Below are 20,989 nucleotides of genomic sequence, written 5' to 3' on the forward strand. Positions count from 1 at the left end.
TTTGAGCCGACCATGCAGTTCTCTTCATACCAAAGAATTCTAGACAGGCAGATGTGAGGTCATCTGTCCAACAGCTAAAGCATGGATGAAACTGGATCTCGCAACAGGACAATAATCCAAAGCACAGCATCAAATCTATGAAAGAATGCCTGAAAACTAAAAGAATCTATGTGTTGTAATGGCTCTGTCAAAGTGCAGAAGTAAATCTGGTTAATCTGGAGAAAAAAGGCAAATAAGAAGAAAGAAAAAAGTGGACTTAAAGTCGTCTACAATGATATGTGAAACTGAGAAAGACACAGAAAAGGTGCAGAGTGTGTACTATCTTTTACTATGACTAACCAAATTACCAAAATAAAAATCATAATTATAATCATAATTTGATATAAATATTCAGGAGGAGCTGTTAACAACTTTGCTCACTAGTCACTAGTCAACTAGCACTACTATCACACTAAACTTTTATTCAAAGGTTTAATCCACCAACAGTCCAATGAGCTAGTTTGAAAATGACAGCAGTAAACATCTGGAGAATTCACAGAAAGTGACTCAGTGTGCTAAATACAATACTCTTTGCCTGGGTGCCACCCCTCACCTAAAAGACATCGTCATCAGGCCTCTAACCTGGACAATCTGCTGACAAAGGGCTGGGACTCTTGACCTAATTCCCCTGACACTGTCTGTAGTTCATGTATGAAAAAGGCTGAGGTAAACGTTAGCACTCTGAAAACGCTAAGGCAACAATGGTGAGCATGGTACCAAAAATTATACCAGCATATTGACTTCAATAGCCTTTTTAGCTCAAAGCGCCTGTGCCTGACAGAGCAGCTAAGGTGGTTGTAGCCTACTGTTGTTTCCATTGTAATTTGCTGAACAGATTACCTAGCCAAAGCATTTTTTCCATCTCTTTAACAATCAGAAAGGATACACATAGCAAGGGAGTGTATCTCTTTACATTCTTTAATCTTCTCATCTTTCTTCGACAGCTGGCAGAAGCTTCACTAATCTTTCCAATCAGGCAAGCATTTCCTGTCTGATCCACTGTCAAACAGAGCAAAAACAAAAAAAAAAAAGAACAAAAAAGAAAAAGAAGAGGAAGAGGGAAGAGAAAGATGAAAACCCACTGTGAGACGGAATAAACTCTTCCAGGAATCATTGGTGTCATTATTGCATTTGACTGTGCACGTCTGCAGGCACGCAAGCACATTTTCACACCTGCAAATGGGTCTGCAACTCACAGAGCAAATGTTCCCTCACATGCCGGCATGTAAGCATTCATGCATGTTGACATACTGTGTATACAGACACACATAGCAGGCAGGGCATGTGGAGAAACGCAATACGGCAGGCACACACGGCCATAAAAATCTGAAAGACAGAAAAGGTAAATACACCGTACTTTCACTATGGAATCATACTTTCAAACTACATCAACAACAAATAGATGTCCCTTTTCATTAGGAAGAGCTCCAATTAATTTGCTCGAGCTAAGTATGATAGTGTAAGATGGGGCCCTCGTCCAAACAAGATGAAATGTGAGACGAGGCAATCAATCTGCTCCACTCGGTGACTGCCAGACTTAAGGGCTCCACATCTCACCTCAACTCGAAATGTGATTTCCACTGCAAATATCCTGCTATAGTCATGTTTTAATCAACTTTGTGTGTTTGACTTGGAAGCGAGTGATTATTATTAGGATATTATACTGACGTCTCACTACATGAGGGACAGGCAGTTGCCGGGACACTCAAAATGCCTGTTTAAAAAGAAAATAAAGCCAAGTGTCATTATAAAGATTTCATTTCCTAGTGCATCATCAGTCTTTACCATTACTAAGTTCGAACAGACCGAGGGAAACAAAGAGAGCAGGTTAGAAAACAAGGGACAGAGAGAAACTGCAAGTGTCTGTTCGGAATTAGATATGCAGAACTGAGGCGCATCTGTCCTGTCACGCTTCTGGTCTCCAACAGCCGGAGGTGCCCACGCTAAATAAGCACAACAAATTCACCACAGGAGTGTGTGTGTGTGAGCAGGAATGGGAAACATCAGGAAGCTCTGGCGCGTAGCAGCACCTTTCCGGTAAAAACAAATTCAGCTGGACGTGTCTGCAATGCCAAAGGTTAAACTGATCTACAGGAGTTAAGTTGGAGGTGGAAAAGATCCAGAAGAGTTTGAGTTTGAAGAGTTTGGGAGTTTGAACGACAGTTCGTCGCTGTCAGCAGCTGTAATGAACTAACGAGGAATAAATGCAACCTGTTGAATGAGCTCAGCTCTGAAGTAAAATGATGTTTACAGCACGGGCCTCAGATGTCCATATCTCACTGTCAGCTCAGATCTAACGTCTCTGCTTCTCCACACATGCAGACATCTGCTGCGTGTTCATGGTTACGACGAATGTTGAGCAACCAGAACCACCAAGAAGCGACTAATTCGTGGGTGTTTTGTGGCTTTTTTTTTTTTTTTTTTTTTTGCATCATGCCAAATGCTACAAGGCAGATGGAAGAGATCGTGAAGATGTTGTGCAATGCGAGATGTTAAGTTATTACATTTGAAGACGGGGTAAATTTGATTTTGGAAAATTTAGTTTGCATAGCGTTTCAAATTTGCACGATGCTGCATGCCCTGCTGCTGATTTGTTTATCTTTTCATCATTGATATTTTATGACCCTGACAGACTGACAACCTGTGACAGCTGAGATGGACTAAAGCTCCCACCCCTGCTGCAATCCTGAGTAGGGCTAGTGGTTAAAAAAAAGGCTGTATAGATGGCTGGATGATTTATTATTCTTGAATTTGACATGTGCGGCAGTGTGCAGGGAATGTGCAGAACTCATATGTGTCTTCAGGTGTGGATGATAGAAGTTGCATGTGTTTGTTTGCCCATATGTGAGTTTATGGAGTCAGGTTGGATTTCTGAACTCCAGCATTCTTCGAGCTCGAGCTCCAAGGGATTAAAGCGTAGGCGTATGATAAAGTGTCATGAGTGTCCATGCCTGCTCTTTTACAGAGGTGAGAGCAGTGAGAGTTTCCCCTTTTGAATCATTCCCCATCATACACATACCTACAGTCTTTCTGCGAGAACAACTGTCCCGTGTCGCTTTAAGAACAGAAAAAAAAGCAAACATCTGTTATGTAGGTTAAAAAGCACCTTTAAAAAAAACACCTGGCTGAAATTCAGAAAAGCTCCCCAAGGTCTTAAGTTATTGTCCATTTTTCTTCCTTCAATAAACAGAAGCAGATAAATGGAACATATTTTCAGTGCCCTATAAATCCGCCTCTATCTCACTTGGTTCACCCTTCAGTAACAAGTGAATCCAGCCTGTAGAAGTGTCAGCGATTTTTTATCCAACATCTTACTTACCTCAAAAAATTACTCAAGTTTGTTTGTTTAAAAAAAAACAAAAAAACATCTATAAACTCTTATAAATGCTCCTCAGGGGCTAAAAACCCAGATGTCCCCAGCCCCGGTGCTGAAACGTTAAAGATAATTCACTCCTCCTGCAATCCCCACAAAGTAATTTTACATAATTTTAAAGACGTCCTGCATCCCCATCTCCACCCCCCAAACAGACAAACCAAGCACACACACACACACAGACACATTGACACACACACACATGTATGCACACAGCCCTCAGCGCTGCTCTGTGGGGCTTAAGTGTGCATAACATGGCAGCCATTATCCTATTAGCAGCAACAGTGGCCTGGGGGCAGGTAAGGGAGCAAAGGAAGGAGGAAAGGAACCGGCACTAAAGAAAAAAACAGGAGCTGCAGCCGGTGGAAGGAGGGTAAAGCAACAGTTCGTAGGTAAAGGGAGAGTATGAATGTAAAGTGCACGGGGAAGGAAAACAAGCTGACATGCATTTTAGCAGCTGTGGCAGCGCAGCAGTGTGGTTGGAGCTGTGGAAAGAAAAAAAAGATTAATAAGCGGAGAAGATAGATGCAAAAATTGACTAAAAATAGAAGCAGGGGTTTTACCCACGGCAATCTTCAGAAGAAAGAATTGGGAGGCCCTCTGTGTGCACATCATTACTTTACCTGGCATGCATTGGAAAGCTCTTTAAATGACTCATATTCTCTTTGAGCTTCAACAGACGCCCTGCCGAGCTTGATTTGGCCACCATTTGCAGATCCCAGCTCCAAAGTCAATCTCTCACTTTGAACTGCCCAAATAATGGACTTCAACCGCTTCACTACCGCATGCTAATTTCCTTTATGATAAACCAAGTTGCTCTTCTTCGCTGTCACACACCAGCCCCAAGAGCTGCGTGCACAGCAGGGGTGTTAGCGACGATGTGCTTATGCAAACCCCACATACCCTCTCTGCTCCCAATTAATCCCCCACCGCACCAACCTCCTCTTTATTCCCCCCCTTTCCTTCCTTCCTTACCTAACTTCCATTCCTCACTTTCTCTCTCATTATTCAGCTGCCCTGTCCAGGCTCTTTTCACAAGGTCTCTATTGAAGTCAGGGGAAAAAAGGCTCAGCAGCAGCTGGCCACTCTTTTCTCCAGAGCAGGTATAGAGGAGCTGAGAGCTCTCTGCATGAGCGAGCCCCATTCCTCCAGCTCTATTCAACTCTGCCTTTGCCTCCACTATTCACCAAGGCTCTACTTTGTCAAGAGCAAGGGAGCAAAGGAAGAAGGAAAAAAAAAGGAGGGATCAGCCTTTTCACTCTTTGTACTCCACATGGCTATACAAGCATTTCCAAAGCCTCCACTAATGAGTTGGCCACAGCGTTGTGTGAGCGGAGAGAGAGTTAGAAACAGGTTTGCAAAAGAGAAAAGGTTTGATTAATACGGGTTCATTCTTTTCTCTGATGGAATGCCGGTCTTACGTTCATCAGCCTACATGGGTGGCTTCACTTTATAAGTCCATTTGTGTCACGTATAACCAGCTCCGGGATATTTAGAGGGAAAGCGCAGCAATTAAAGATGATAATAAATGTACAAGTGCAAATGCAGTGGAGTGTGATTTCACTCAATCACTGTAATTTATGTGGTTCAGAGGGAAAATGTTTTGTGCCCGAGCTGTGAAGTGGCTGGTAAACATGCAGTCTTTGTGGCAGCAGTTAACACGCCGTCTAATTGCCATTTCTCCACAGTTAATGATAGACTCAAGATAAAGTAATGATGCTGAATGAATTGCTCGTAAACATATACAACGCATACCAAGAGGGAGGCCATTTGGCTCACTAGTGAATGGGTATCCAGTTACTTCAAATAAATTGAATTTTCCACCTCTGGTCTGCGGTGCCATTGAGTGTGTTTGAAGACCTAATTGAATTGAGACTTTCAGACCATTCTGATTTCGCTAGCTAATTAAACCGCTCACTGGCTATCTAAATGCCAGGCCGGTGGGTAACCAGCCGTGAAATGTGACAGATCAAACGTAGGCCTAGCGATTTTAAATCCGTGGATTTGAATCAAGTCGTTTTAAAAGCTTTTTTGCTTTAAGAAAAACGTGCACGGTGGAGACAGGTCACCGAGTTCGGTAATTCCAACTGTTTTATAGCTATATTCCACACAAACAACAAAAGCTGTGTTTAATCCCATTCAGAGCCTGAAGAGAGAGCAAAAGACAAGGGCAAGGGAGAGAAAAGACAGAATGAGATCTCTTTTTTTCGTACAAACGTGTTTGCACTAAAAAACACAGAAACAAAAAGCGCTGGCAGACTGAAAGCTGTTTGGCTGCTGCAGCCCTGCACCACCTTTCAAAAAGTGAAACAAGCACATTCCTCTGCTAGGACAGAACAAAAACTGTTCCGGGCCATTGCTTCTTTTATGAAATATTCTATTGACAAGGCCTATTAAAACAACCACAGCCGAATACACAAGAGAGTCACCTTTCCCCACCCTGTCTGTCAAAGTAGCTGTAAACCGACAAGCCGTGGCTTCGACTTCGCAGGGCGAGGATGTGAGCAATGTAGACACAAGCAAACACCTGTTGAAAGGACCTGGAAACTAACTGCCATTTTGGGCCCCACTTTCAACAATGCATGCCTTCACTGCAGCTGACACTGTGGGCTTGAAATGTAAGCATAGTAGACAAGGTGTGCGCTTCTCGCCACGCCTACCTCGTGATGGAACAGGTTAGGGAGCTGGTATGGTTTGTCTCTCATCGCTCGCCGTTGGGCTGCAAAGCTGCGAGTCTTACCTACTGACAGGAACTTGGCATGGCACAGCCTGATTCACCCTCGTCATAAGGAAAACAGTGATGTGAACTGTGAAGGTTAGCTCACTTTCTATGCAGTGAGAAAAAAACAGGAGAATAGCTGGAGCTATGGTGTTTAGACACCTGCAGGTTGCACCACACTTGAAGCTTCTTTGTTATTGTCTTTCATATACCCGTGGTTTAGTTCATTATCTGGTGAAATACTGATTCCTCTCGACGTAGCTATCACTCCTAGCTTATTTCTTTACTACAGGTGTAAATTTCAGGGGTAGTGAAGTGGCACGGTGGTTAGCACTGTTGCCCTACAGTTCTAGGTTTAAATCCACCATGTCGGCATGGCTTTCTCTCAGTGTCTGCATGAGTTCTCTCCATGCACTTCTTCCCAACGGTGTGCCCTGCCTCTTGTACCTGAGTAACTGGCATTGGCTCCAGTAACTCCCCTTGACCCTGGTAAGGCCAAGTGTAGGAGATGGATGCATGGTTGTTCTCTGTGCATTTTCATAATGATAGAGTTTTACACATGAATATCTGTTTGGTTTGTTGCCAGGTCAGTGGAGACTGTACGGTGGCCCTGAAAGGTCAAACGCAATGCAACTTAACAACACCAGGAAATAGAAAAATGCTGTAAAAGCACGAAAAGTTGAAGTTGAAAAAAACACAGCAGAAATACAAAAAAAAAAAAAAAAACCCCACTGTGATCATAAAAAAAATAATGCAAAACTAATGGGGAGATGATAATGTAACTGAGTAGCTGGGGAAGTGACAATGTAGCAGTAAAAAACAAATAGCAAGCATGTATCTAAAGTAATTGTGCAATTAAAACACACATTACCTGCATCCTTTTCTCTCTCACAACACTGAAAAATGCTCTACTCCATTAAATGTATGTGAGTGTAGCCTGTCGCATGCTTTGGTTTTATATCTTTACATTTATTTACAACACATATCTTCTTCAGACTTTTAAAATTTATAAAAATAAGTAGTCATCAAGTAATCAGTGATTATTCCTAATTTTGAGGAAACCCTAAGGTAGATCAGAGTCAAGGCCAGAGTCTTTCATCCAAAATGTCTTGCACGTGGAGTGTTTATAGACATCCTGCACCTTCTTGCCTTTACATTTTTCTTTCTCTGCATCTGTCACGCTTTCCTCTTCCCCCTCTTCACTCACGTCCTCTGCCTTGTAGGCCACGTAATCACGCCACTTAGCAGGCAGTCTGGTATCGACACAAGTGCCCAAACTGTTTCTGCTTCCTATTAGCCAGGCATCTCTGCACTCCTGCAACACCCGTTAGCCATCTAGTCCCAGTTTGATGAGTTGGCTGCGTTTCACGCCTCTCCACTTTATAGTTGATGAATAGCTGCAGCAGATGGTTTGTTATCTTTGAAGATTCCAGTAAGATGAGCGTGATGAATCGCTCCAGGCCTCGCACGTCCACCCCTCCTCTCCCCTCCTCTCGCCATCACGTTACCCCTCCAGCACTGAAATAAAGTGAAATGTGAACAATGTGTATTTGACTCATCGTGAACACATAAGAAGCTACTGCCTGCACTTCTCATACCGGCCCTGAAATCTGTGGACGTGTCTTTATGGACACTTTGATTTTGTTCCAGCTGCATAAACACCAATATGAATGGTGTTAAAATCATAAAAAACAGATATAAAAAAGAAGAAGACAAGGGCTCATCTGGTGCAATCGTTATCTTCTTTAGAATGGACTCTCATGACAGGAACATGTCCACTAACACAGACAAGAATGGGCGTGGGGTGAGTCTGAGGAGTTTCCCAGTTGTGATAGAAAAGGCCGTTAATGCTTTTCTTACAATGTAACATCGTTGTTTGACTGTCAGTTTAATGAACGGCAAAAGTAGTGCCAAAACATATGCTATCAAAGTAAAGAAATATCTGCTACTGAAATAAGAATAAGAAATAATTTGGAGGGAAAAATATGAGAAGAAATATTTCTCATTAGTTTAACCTGCTGTCTGCCTGCTGCACTAGTAGACATTATATGACCAGATAAATCACATTAAGAGACAAGTCAACAGTCCACTCAAAATAGAGCCCCAAAGTACCTGGTCCACATACCCTGTTTGTTGGGCTGGGCATTTGTGGCATAGCTGCGATGGTATATATGAATAAGGACATTTAAATAGCAGTTCAGTGGCTGGAAGTCCAATATAATAAACTCTAGCAATTTGATATTTATATATTTTACTATTGATATATTATATTACTGAGTATCAATTAAAAATATACTGAAAAAAAGACACGATTTAATACTACACCATATATTCCTAAGAAATAGAATTATATAACTGGAATTTACTTTCTAAATACATTTCTTATCAAACGAATAGATATAAATACCATATTATATTTTAAAGTTGAAAGTTTGTGAGATATCAAGCATTTAAAATATTTGAATGATTTTCACAACTCCAAAGAACAGTCTAAAAGAAATGCAGTTTCTGGACAAAACTATAGAAATTTGCAGTTCTCCATCACCATCGAAGTCATGTTTTAACAGTGTCTCATTTTGCAGATATTTTCCTCGCTTCCAAGAGCCAGAGGCCTCACCTGTAGGCCACAGCGCTCACTCATACACATGGTGCAATGTGAAACCTTATCTTATTCACTGGAAAGGAACCGCGCTGCTAAACTGCCTGCAGTGCTCCAGGTGTGAATATCTATGTCCTTGCTACTGTGATTAATAGCAAAGAAATCTGGGACTTCTCCCAACACGAAGCGATCACAATAGCTCCGACAGAGTCAATCAATACTTATCTTTCAGTGCTGAGAAAAGAAATGTGACGAGAAAAAGAAGAAAAAAAAGCGTACAAGGGGCCGGGAGGCTGACAGGGGCATTGATTTATCACAGATGTGCATTTTTGAGGCACAGGGCAAATATGATTTCAACATTTGGGAAATTTTTCTGCTATCATGTGGCCATTACTGGGCATGCTCAAATGGTGAACGATTATTCTGGATGGACAAATGACACACATGTGTATGGGTGTGTTTGCAGGCCCATACACACATACAATTATACACATCCACTTTGCGTGCGATTGTGTATGCAAATTGTCAGGTACATGTACACAAAACATTTGCAGCTTTTCGCGGATGGTTATGAAAAAGGTTCTTTACTTAATCACAACTAATTTTAAAGACACCCCATTCAAAGTCATTGTGCAATATTATCAACAAGATCGAAAATAAATCGATAATTTAATCACATTATGTTAAGAATTTTATAAGAGGCCTTTCAATTGCTTACAGCGTATGGACAGTGTGTCAATATGGAGCCAATTTGAGCTACTTGGAATGTAAGTAGGCTTTACTCATGCACCGAACATTCATACATTTTCGTCCGTTTATCCAATTCAGGGTCACAGAAGGGCCTGTACAAACCTATACCAGCTGTCATGGAGCAAGAAGCAGGGTAGACTCTGCACAGGTTGCCAGTTCATCACTTTCTACCAACATAGGGACTGGCAACCATTCACACTCACACCTACAGACAATTTAGAACCACAAGTTAACCTGTGGGATGAATCTGGAGTACCTGAGAGAACTTAAATACAGTTATATTTAATTATGCTTTTACTGCACTTTTGGTATTTTGACTTTACACTTTTTTATGCTCCACTACTAGGAAGCAAATCCAGTATTTTTCTCCAGTTTTATTTGTAAGATGTTATTATTTAAGATTAAATACATTTAATTATGATTGGATTAGAATTAGAATATAAAATGATTAGAGTAGATTAGATTAGATAACATATACATAGGTGGAATCATCACCACAGTCACCGCCATTAATGATGTTTGCACAATCGTCTATCGTTAAACAGAGTAATATCCAACCACCTTTCCATCAATTTTCTTAATCGCTAATCTATTTCAGGGTGATGAGGGGTTGAAGACATTCTCACCTATCACTGGGTGAAAGTGGACCAGAGTAATTAGTATATTTTATTTTGACATTTTGATAGCAATTAATTTAACCTTGATTTGAGCCTGATAAGTATCTACTTTCACTAGGAGTATAGCATTTTTAAACTTGCAAATTTTGAACTTTATAAACAAAGTATTTCTGTAGTATTGTTATTTTTAAGTGATGTAAAATGTCTAAATTACTTTCACAGCAACACTCACTGCTGGATTCTATTCTTTATCTGAACACCTGCAAAGTGCAATTGTTCTCTGAAGCGGAGTGGAGATATAAGGGTTCTTCTTCTTCTTCTTCTTATTATTATTATTATTAGGCAACAGTCGACTGAGGTGTTCACTTGGAAAGAGAAATGTACTTACTATTCCACAATTGTTAATATTCATGCATACGCAAACTTTACACAAGCAAATGCACATGCACAATTCAACTTTCTCCAGCTGGAACTTTATCGTATTTTACAGAAACTCCTTCAAATGCGCGTGGCTGAGGGGAATACAGCCAATTGCTTATAATCAGCTTTCCCGCTCTTTCTTCTGTATGTAAATCTTGATGTCAGCCTTACTAACAAATACTTAAATCGGGCTTTCAAACCAATTATGTTATTACGGCTTGTTATAATGCGATTACAGAGCTTGATCTGGGTGATTGTCTCTTTAAGAAGCAGTGAGAGTGAGAGGAGGTGGTGCGGTTTCACACCCCGGGGTGGGAAACATGGGCGGGGCCAGAAACCGCTGAGTGACAACTGCTCAAGGGCTCTCCAACTTCGCGAGGCAGTGAGAACCCGCAACGACCAATGAGGTTAGGCTGTAACCCGGCCGTCAACTCTCACCAGCCAATCACAAGCGAACCGGGGGAGGACCATTGAATTGCTGTTGTGTTTCCAACATGGGATTACCGAAAGGTCCCGTAGGAAAAAAAAGGAAAAGTAACTGGGTAAGGGGGAAAAACTCATGGTGGTACTGAACGCTCAGAAGGAGGAGGAGGGGGTACTCAATTTAGCTATTAATCGCATCGTCGAGATTTTGTGACCACAGACTGTACCTGATAAGCAGCTGGTGGAGAACACCGGGCGTGCGGGGGGTTTAAAGTTGGATGTATTCGACCGCCGCGGTATGGACGACATGCAACGTTCGGCTTGAGAGACCAGCGCTGGAGTTTTCACCACTGTTCCTGCGAGCCCGAAATTATTTCCTACATATTCAAATTTCTGGTTTCGTCTGGCAGTTTTCTTTTGCTTAGTGTTTACTTTTTTGTGCTACTCCGCTGATCAACTGTTACTTTGAGAGGTGTACAGGCGCAGTGTCCTTTAACGTCTGACTGTTGCATGTTTTCAGAGGTCGGCAAAAGCAATATCACTACTGACAAACTACATTTAGCCTTTTATGCACAAAGTTTGGAGAGTTAAAGGAGTTCGCTGTAGCAGAGTTTCGCTGCTAGTCCGTGATTTACCTTTCATTATTTTTTTTAGCCCGCCTCGGACGCTAGAGGAGAAAGTTGGAAGTGGGGGACTTGTGTCAGAGATGAATGTTTCTGGGACGGAAAACATTTGGCTGCCCCAAAGTTGTCCGTGCTAGCATCTTTAGTACAAGAGGACAATTAATGCGTTATAACGAGCTTTCGTTTTTTTTCGTAGCCACATTAAAGACACCAGGTTGTGGGCACCGGGAGAGAGCTCAGCAGCCGCGCTATTAAAACTGGATACAAAATGGCGGCCTTCCTGGGACGATTTGGATATCTGTCTCGGTGTATTTTTTATTTAATTTTGTCGGTCGAATTCTTTCAAAGTTACGGATTGAGTTCAGACACACCATGTGCCCAGAACTGTACCTGCAGTGGCGACTCAGTGGACTGTAGTAATCTGGAGCTGACGGCGACGCCTTTGGACCTTCCAGTTCGGACTGTTTCCTTGTAAGTAAAGCGCTTAGTTGCTCTAACCTATTTATTGACCAGCCCATAACGGGATAACAGTGTAAAAACGTGGACAGCAGCATAGAGTGTTAGGGCTTTATTTGCTTAAACACGCCGACAGCACGGCTTTGAAGCAGAGGACCCCTGTTGGTACGGGGCTTCTCCCCAGGAATCCCGTCAGAGAAGATTTTTGTGGTTCTGCTTAGAGTTGCATAGTTTTGCTTATGAACTAAAACAGTGGGGGGAGTGACGGGCAGCTGTCATAGAAGCTATGCCCGTGCCTCCTTTCTAACTGTATGTAAGCAAACAAAACTGCCCCCCTGCCCCGCGCGTTTTGTTTTCAGTTAGTTACCCCGTCAAAGTACTCCGGAGGCCCCCCGCGCCTCTAGAAAGTGACGGAACATTAAAACTTTACGCAGGTAGACCCTGAACATCATGTTGTAACTCCACTTGAGCTTTTTTGTTTTTCATGCTGTTCGTAAATTAAAGTCGCATAATCTTTCACAACATTGTACCCCCCAAACAAATAAAAGCATCTGTGAGTTTGACACTTGGCCAGATGCTGTGTTGAAAGACTTTTTGTGTAGTTCGGGCATTACCTGCTGATGTTTTTTTTTTTTTTTTTTTTTTTTGCTTAAATAGTCAGACTTGGGGAGTTTTATTCAAAGTAAGTAGGTTAACAGGTGTTTTTGTTATCGCGAGAAGAGCCACGTGCGCAAACGTGTATTCCAAGTTGTCTGCACTTAAAAGGGTGTCAAAGGCTTTGCTTTGTGAATTATCGTTAACTTCAAGTCATTATGTATTTTATAACGCACTTACTTTTAGAGATGTGATTGAATGTTCCAGGCTCTGGTTTATCTTCATGCTTAAAAAAAAGATTTATCTTTCTGTGCCTGGCACATGTGCCTTCGGTTGCATCTATCTGAAGGTGTATTCATGTTTCCAGTGTTAGAGTGAGCAAACAGTCCCTGCAGCCTGAGCAAACAAATAGACCCAAACATGTCATAACAAATTAACCGTCATTACTCAGTGAGACTTATGACAGGTATCATCCTGATTCCCCTTTCTGTCTCGCTAGATTCACTTCATAAATTCAATTTCTTGGGAAAGTCACCGGCTCCTGGAAGTAAAGCTGACAACAAATGAAACTCTGTCTGCCAGATCATTTAGGAAATGAGCTAATTTGGCACATTTTTATAAAACATCCCCCAATGTATGGGGAACTTAAGCACTTACCAGACTGAATTAGATAGTTTACTTACAGACAACACTGCTCTCTGTCCTCCCTGTTGACATGTTGTTTCTCACTGGAGTATATTGCACCCACTGTTTCCAGTGACTTTTACAAATCCTTAAACTTTTGAGATTTTTTTAGTGTTTGTGTGTGTGTGTGTGTGTGTGTGTATTCCTGGGAATTTAGAAAAAAAACGGCCTTAGGACTGTTCTGGCTCCCAGGTTCCTGTTTGAGGCAGTTTTTCTTGCCCCATGTAGTCAGGAATGCAATGGCTTTAAAAAGTCCTCAGAAAACACGAATAATGGCACTTGTGCCTGAGTAGCCCCGTTGCCCTGAAGCACCTCTTAGCCATTCTCAAGTGCAGATGCACGCAGACTCACAGTACTGCCCTGTCCTCTTGGACAATGATCATGTATTGTGGGACAAATGTCCCATCTGAAACTGCTGCACTGGACCTTTTGGTTTGTGTGAAGACAGGGTTCCCCGCGCAAGCCCTGTGCCGCTCCAAGTCGGCTTCTGTTATCTCGTCCAAACCTTATCAGGCAGAGATTTAAGGACCCGCAATCTTTGTTGTTTTCAAAGGGAATGGCTTTATGGCTTTGAATTATCTTTTAAAACACCTAGGTTGCATATTTCCACACCACTTGAGATAGTCACATTGTGCTGGCGGCTAACTCAAAGGGAACCAGCTCTTTGCCTCTGGGGTCCGTAAATGAGCCAGATTAGTGGATGATTACCGTAAACCCAAAGAGGCAAGTATGGACAATTTCACCTGTGGCCCAATGTGATCCCATCATAGTGAACCCTGTGCTAACTCTGTCCACTTATGTGAAAACATTTTATTTTATTTTAGGGTATGCAGCAGTTTGGAAGGTTATTTTTTTTATTTCTGTGCACTAGAGCTTGTCTCGTGTGTGGTGCATGATGTGCACAGCTGAAAGGGAAACTTTGGTATTGTTGAAAAAGACAAGATAGAGCAGGGGCTGTGGTACAGTGCAACAATAATAGTTTTAGCCTGTCAAAAGAGCTGAAAGAGTCAGTGTGCACAGTCCCTGGTTTCAAACAAAGTGTGCTTGTCTATCTCCACCTTCAGGCATCTTAGCCAAGTAATCAGTGTGGAATCAGTTCATTGTTATGATTTCCCCCTGGGGAGGGAGCGGCAGTGGTGGTGCAAGAAAAGGCAGCATTGGTGGTTGTCAATAAACACAAGGCACCCACACCAGTTTTCTTCTCTCACTCAAGTGCGCAGTGCAGAGGCTTCCCATAAAGGAAAAATTTCATCATCACCTGAGGTAAACGAGTAGAGGCTGTTAATCCACAACAACAAGCACCCTCCGTTAGTCAAACATACAGCGTGCATGCTACAGTCGGAAGCTTTTAACCCTTCAACCCTCTGCTCTGCTGTCTGTAAAATGAACATGGTTCAAGCAGCAAATAAATGAACATTTCCCACCCTTTTGTGTGGGTGAAGAACGATAGCGCTGTCATTTAGCTGCTGCAGTTATCCTCACACAGGCGCTTAAATTGGGATTACAGTAATGAACCATGGCTCTTATGACACAGCAGCGCACTCGAGGAAGCTGCTCTTGGAGAGAGTTATCATACCTTCACCAAGATGTTGGAGAATTTCAAAGCTTTTAGGCAGCAAATGATTGCAGCAACATTTTTCTTTTACACTTTGTGTTAATAGAACTGTATAATGTCAGGTTAAAGCCACAACCAAAGCAGCTCTTGCAGTTGTTCCCTGTGTTACAGAGTCAGGGAAAATGGATGAAGAGTGTAGTTTATTAGAATGGATCTGGAAAAGCCGATGAGCTTTTTGGCCAGTCAAGACAAGTGGCCAGTGGACCGGTGTTATACTGCAGTTCATCCATTACTAGCAGCCCCAAGTCCACAGAGTCCACATCCCTTGGTGGAGAGAAAACAGTAATGCTTTCCAGTTGTCAAAATAATCTCTCCTCAGGATCTTGTGAGAAAGTGGCCTTGATGGTGCATTCAGGGAAACAAAAGATGTTAGCACATCCTGCCTGGGCCACAGAAAGAACAGAGACAAATAAGACTCAAACTTTTAAGGGAAAAATGGGTGATTGACCAGGTGTGGAAATGTACCCTTAAAAAGAAGCGTATTAGCTACTTTTTGCTATTTTAGATCATTGATTACTGTATCGCAGTAATATTGATCACTATTGATCACACTAGAATGCTTTATTGCCCCCCCCCCCTTTAAGCACATGAGATTTATGAGTGAATGCCTAACAGCCTGGACATCCAGCCTCTTTGAAACCTCTGTGGTTATGAACTTCTTCGTTGCACTTGTCCTTTCCTGTTTTACATCAGTGCTTGTAACATTTAACAAACTGTCCACCACTCTCAGATGTTTGCCTATTGTTTCTGATTGATGAATAGCCTAACAACATATAAAGCAAGTTTACTCTCACAAAGTCACATATTCCCTCTCAGGAGTGGTGTCTTATCTTATTTGCAGCCACAGTAATGTGTATTAAAAGCATTTTTGCCCACTGTGCCACTGGCATAATGGGATTTTGCAAGTAAATAAAAGCATGAGCATTACAGATTTTGGCTGCGATTGCGTGCTGGGATAGAGATAAAGCAGATGGAGGGTGTCTGTTTGCCAGCGTCTCTCCGTCTTTTCTTTTTGCTATTTGTTGTTATGGAAAGTTCCATCTTTTCTACATATATATTTTTCACTTGAATACTGAGCCCTTGAATCACTCACCTGCTCTCAAATGACCCCCTGTGTAATGTGGCATTTTGCTAGTGGTTTCCCAAGTTTTTACATGTGCTGGCCAAACTCTCTGCTGCAAGTCATCCCCAAAGTGTAGCCTTCAACCTCACTTAAAGCCTTATTGGTAAACGCTACCCCCAACAGCTGGTTTTTGGCTTCTACCTCAGGAAATAGGTTTGTGTTGGTGGTTTCGGGATGGAGAGCCCAGATGGTCGATTGCAGACTGGTTACTGGGGGGGGGGTGTAACTCTGGATCACCTGGCCTGTGGGAGTAGGAGTTCGTGGAGAGGGATGCATTAAGCGGAAGTGTCTTGTTAATGCCACAGTCTGCTTCTGCTTACTGAATCTCAGCTCCACTAGTTGGTGAAAGTCCTCTCAGTGGTCAGAAACCTCAACCACTGTCACACATGTTGTAACACACAGTGGAAACCCAAAGGAAATTGCATGTTACACAGCCGTTTGCTTGACTGCCACATATATGCAGAAATAACACTTTTATTTTCAGGTAGTGTTTTGCTTCATCTAAGCTATTAATAGACACACAAAATAGGTTTAACCACTAGTACTATGCTTGCCCTGGGTTTACTTTTTCCATCATGGCCATTTATACTGTCAGGGATTTTGGATTTTATGTTGGGACTGACTGATGTATAAACACCACAGTGCAGAAATGTTTCGTCTCTTGCTTAAACACATCAACATTTGAGCAGCTGGGGCAGAGATACAGCAACAGCACTCAGCAGGGCTGAGCCCTTTGTGGTTTCTAGGGCATTTCTCGCTACGCAGCCTTGTAATCTTGTGGTATTGGTGATTATACCAAGTTTGTTTATTGTCATAGTTTTGCTGGCCTTGCGACTTTCATGTCTGGTAGATATTTTGTAGACCTAACTTGTGTGTTTAGAAGGCTTTAGGATGATATTATCATTGGAGGTGATCTTTATCAGGCCCACGTCACTTTTCCTCCCACATCAGGCCATTAGATTTTCAGGTTAGTAGAAGTATTGGTGGTTCTTAGATGGAAGATTAAATAGAAGTCTTGTTTTTTTTTAACCGGCTGAGATGATTCATGTAACGCATTAGCTGTGAACAAATTAGGAAGAAACGGCTAAAGCTTGATCCTCTACTCTAATAAGAGCAGATAAAGTCTGACATTAATATGGAGATATGGAATGAGCTCATAGCCTCACGCTGGCTCTAATGACAATCAAACAGCTGCTGCCACAACTCATTCGACAGGAATTCAGTCAGCAGAATAGATGGCTCTTTTGTGAAGACACTTTAGGGCGCCAAGTTTTTCTTTTTTCTCTTTTTTTTCCTCTTTTCCCTCTACCCTGAAGTCAGTATCTACAAAGTGGGCTTGATCAGTGAATCATCTGTGAATTCTGTACATCTGGTAAGAGTTTGGGAATCTGGAGAAGATGTTTGGGGGAGAAAAAAAAGTGTGACTTGGAAAGAGTGAGAGGTACTGCGCAAGTGAAGCAGCTTCACCCCAGAAAACAGACAGCCCTTCGAGACACAAGGGGAGATTGGAGTGCTAACTTGGGCCAGATTTTTTTTTGGCCTCTGTACTTTCTGATACTGTAGAAAACAGCATCAACTTAAATCCCAAAACAACCACATATTCATGTGTAATCATTATTACCATGGGTAATTATTGTTCTGCTAATAAAATAAACATCACTGGGGAAGGAAATTAACGAATGAAAAACTGTCTGTCTTTTTCTTCACTTTGAAGTTAAGAGCATTAGGCCAGACTACTAGACAGGAGTACAACAATACAGTGTTTATGTTATTCTTCGAGATTAATTTGGGACACTCATTTCCCTGTACTCGGAATGATCTAACATGGCGCCATTTGTAAAACATTACACTGTTATCACACTAGACGGCAGGAGCATGCTCCTGCATTAAACCCTTGGTTTGCCTGCTGTGCAGACGGCATCAACGGGTTTGTGCTTCTCATATGGAGTGCCCAGTCTCGGGTCTGTGGGCCCAGCCGTGGGTTCAAGCAGCGCCTCGGGCTGCTGCAGAAACTTTCCCCAACCTCGTCCTGGTTTGTTTGGAGTGCGCTGCTTCATCTCCTGCTATAACCCCAAAGCGGCAACACTCACAACGGGGCTGCACATGGCCCCAAGATGTGCCTGCATCGGAAAACTTCAGAGTCACGCTCCCTGTCGGGCTGATTTCAAAGGCAGGAGCAGCCTCTTTGAGTTATGTGTGTGGGGGCAGTGAGTATCTGTAATGCAAATGGTAAAATATGCTGAGCCCATCAGCACTACATCTCTCTGATCTTGCACCTAAGTTCTCCTTGCCCCCCCTTCCAAGGATCTGGTATTTACTGTGTTTCTTTGCTCCGATTTTAACGAGTCAGATTTATCACTTCTATAGTAACGCTTGTCGGCCAGTTTATGCTTTTAACCTTGTCGAAACTGATAAGATACCGGCCCCACTTCTCATTCGCTGTATGACTTGTGTGTAAAATGGTGGCCGGGAGCTGGTGTTAGCTTTGTGTACACTCTCACTGCAGTTGCCGGGCTATAAACTGGCCTTTAATGACAGGAAGAGCAGCGTCGGTGTGTGTATGTGTGTTTGTGTGTCTGTGTGTCTGGCTCTCTGACACGCAGGTTATTATTTGACCAGTTTTACGATGCCATGAAGTCGACCACATTAAAGAGCTTTTGTCTCACAACTGGGCTACAGAAGGCTCATCCCTGACATCACTTCACACTTTGAGCGAGCAAAGTTCACACTGCATTTATCTACGATAGAAATGGGAAAAGATAATGATGATGTATCTCTGTATGTCTAAGTCCCTGCACTTTTCCTCCCTCCTCACATCTCCTCTCCCACACACAGGCTATGCGCTGACTTACAAGTGTAGTGTCATACGCTATGACATCACTCCACTACTCACAGGCTTCCTCTACTCCCACAGTACCCATAACGAAGCAATTTTTTAAAGCTTTTTAATGAGTTTTATGTGTCACATCGGCTACACAGTCCAGAAGTGATGGTCTTCTGCAGGCGCTAGGCTCCATTTTTCTTTCTAAGACACCTGCTCTATGAAGCAGGCCTTTCATGAGTTTATCATGCTTGCTTTTGAAGCGTTCCTTCCCAGGTATACTCGGATTGAGTCAAACCTTCCAACTAGTTGTTAAGGCGACCAGCTTAGGATGTTGTCAATTGAAGTATGTCTGTTGCTGTTTCATAAAGAACCTTTGATATGTTCCATCTTTAAGTGTTTTAGGGTACTGGTACTGGGCCAAGTTGACTTGGTGGGGTTGTTGTGAGCAAAAACTAAAATTTTTAGGTGCAATGCACTAGAGACGGCAGAGTGAAAGTACATCCGAGTAACTAAAGAGGCAGCAGATTGTATTGTTCAGTTATTTATTTGGAGGATAAAATAATATTTAATAATTGAAAAAGCTGTTCCTCCACATAAACTCGCCCACGCACACCAAAGGACTCAAAATCTGAGGGAAAACATTGGTAGACTGTGTGATGAATGTTAATTGTGCCCCTTTTTGATTATCCAAAATGCTTTACTGGCATCAGCACATTAATCAGAACAGATTGAAGTCATTGCGAAAATTAGCATTTGATTCAACGTTTAGATTTTCCCACACTTTTTTTGGCTAACTACCTGGCTGAGAGTGCTTTTGAGTGTGATCCTGCTGACTAATGTCAAACAGTCCTGCCCATTATGAAGTAGTTGTACCACACAATGGAATGCAGTGTTTGAACCACTCTCAATTTTTTTTAAGGTAAATTGCAGTAGTGTTTGCCATGTTTAATAAAACACAGCTACACTTCGTTTTCCAGCTGGTTGAACTATACAGCATAAACTTGCAGAGCTTTATGGAACACTAAACCCAGTTTAGCATTTGAGAGGATATTTGGATAGTTCTTTTTTTTCTTCTTCTTCTTCTGAGCATGTTTGTTTCTGTTAGTGTTGGCGTCTGCATCTCTCCACTCGCGGAGCAGTCGAAAACTCAAAGACTTGTATTTTTCTTACCCGATGCAGCAAATTCTTTCAGAAACTGCATGAGTGCAAGGTCACTTTCTGGAAAGCATTAACAATGCTTAAAGCTGGAGTCACATTCCCTCCTTCTTTCCTGCCATATGAGGGAGTGTGTGTGTGGTGGCGATGGGGGTTGGAGAGGGAGAGAACCCAGCCCTTATCATCACCATCGCCTCCTTTACAGTAGGTGTTAAAATACTGTGAAACTTATCTCATCTGATAGGCAAGAAAACAGATTTGTCTCAATGAAGTGGGAAGGAAAAGACGGAGTTGTGTAAATACCATAGGTGACTGAGGAAAAAAAGGCACAGGCGTGCTTGCATATACACACATAAAGGGCCAGTTCTGTTTGCTGCTGTGGCCTTTGGCACCAACCCGACAGGTTTACCCCCCAACCTCGACTTTGTTCCTTCATCCTGCTTTATCCTTCTCCTTATTTTAAACCTTGAGTATCATATCTGCAGTCAATTTTCTCTGCTTAATTCAATATTAAATATGAAAGTTAGAAATTCACAAAGCTCCATGATTGTGGCGTTTTTGGATAAATCTTTTACTTGCTTGTTATGCAGCATGGACTGCTGAAATTTCTTCTGCTATTTTGTGCCAAATGCAGGTTGATTAGAAACTACTGATAGCTTGTCCAGATGACGGCACTGCCTCTCATGCTGTCGGTGTTGGGTGTATCTTTGGCTCATTATACCTGCCTCTAGGCAAAGGCGATCAATGGGGACTCTGTGTGTGTGTTGTTTTTTTGGCTTCGTCATAACAAGGTAATTTCCTCCCGTTGCAGGGAACAATAATTTAGCGATCTAGGCCTGAATGGGAGGTGCCCCAGTAAATGATCATGACATAGACATGCATACACACCTCTCTGTCAGCCCCGAGGGCAGACACACGCTCTGCTATTATCTCGTCTCACACACACACTTTGAGAGAAAGAAATGGGGAAAAAGA

General features: G+C 42.3%; 1 protein-coding gene across 2 annotated transcripts in view; it reads left to right on the top strand.

Annotated features, from left to right (window-relative positions):
• The first annotated feature begins 11,069 nt into the window (after window positions 1–11,069).
• Window positions 11,070–20,989, top strand: part of lrig1 (leucine-rich repeats and immunoglobulin-like domains 1) — a 35,708-nt gene continuing 25,788 nt past the window's right edge. For both annotated transcript variants that reach the window (XM_086291669.1, XM_086291670.1), the window contains exon 1: window positions 11,070–12,034. In XM_086291669.1, coding sequence (XP_086147795.1) covers window positions 11,832–12,034 — 203 coding nt within the window. In that variant the 5' untranslated portion in view covers window positions 11,070–11,831. The remainder of the gene's footprint in view (window positions 12,035–20,989) is intronic.

This window comes from Aulonocara sp. 'chitande type north' Nkhata Bay, linkage group LG5, assembly GCF_057382095.1.
Source record: "Aulonocara sp. 'chitande type north' Nkhata Bay isolate Kocher_YH1m ecotype deep benthic linkage group LG5, A_spYH_male_GT1.1, whole genome shotgun sequence".
Taxonomy (NCBI): domain Eukaryota; kingdom Metazoa; phylum Chordata; class Actinopteri; order Cichliformes; family Cichlidae; genus Aulonocara; species Aulonocara sp. 'chitande type north' Nkhata Bay.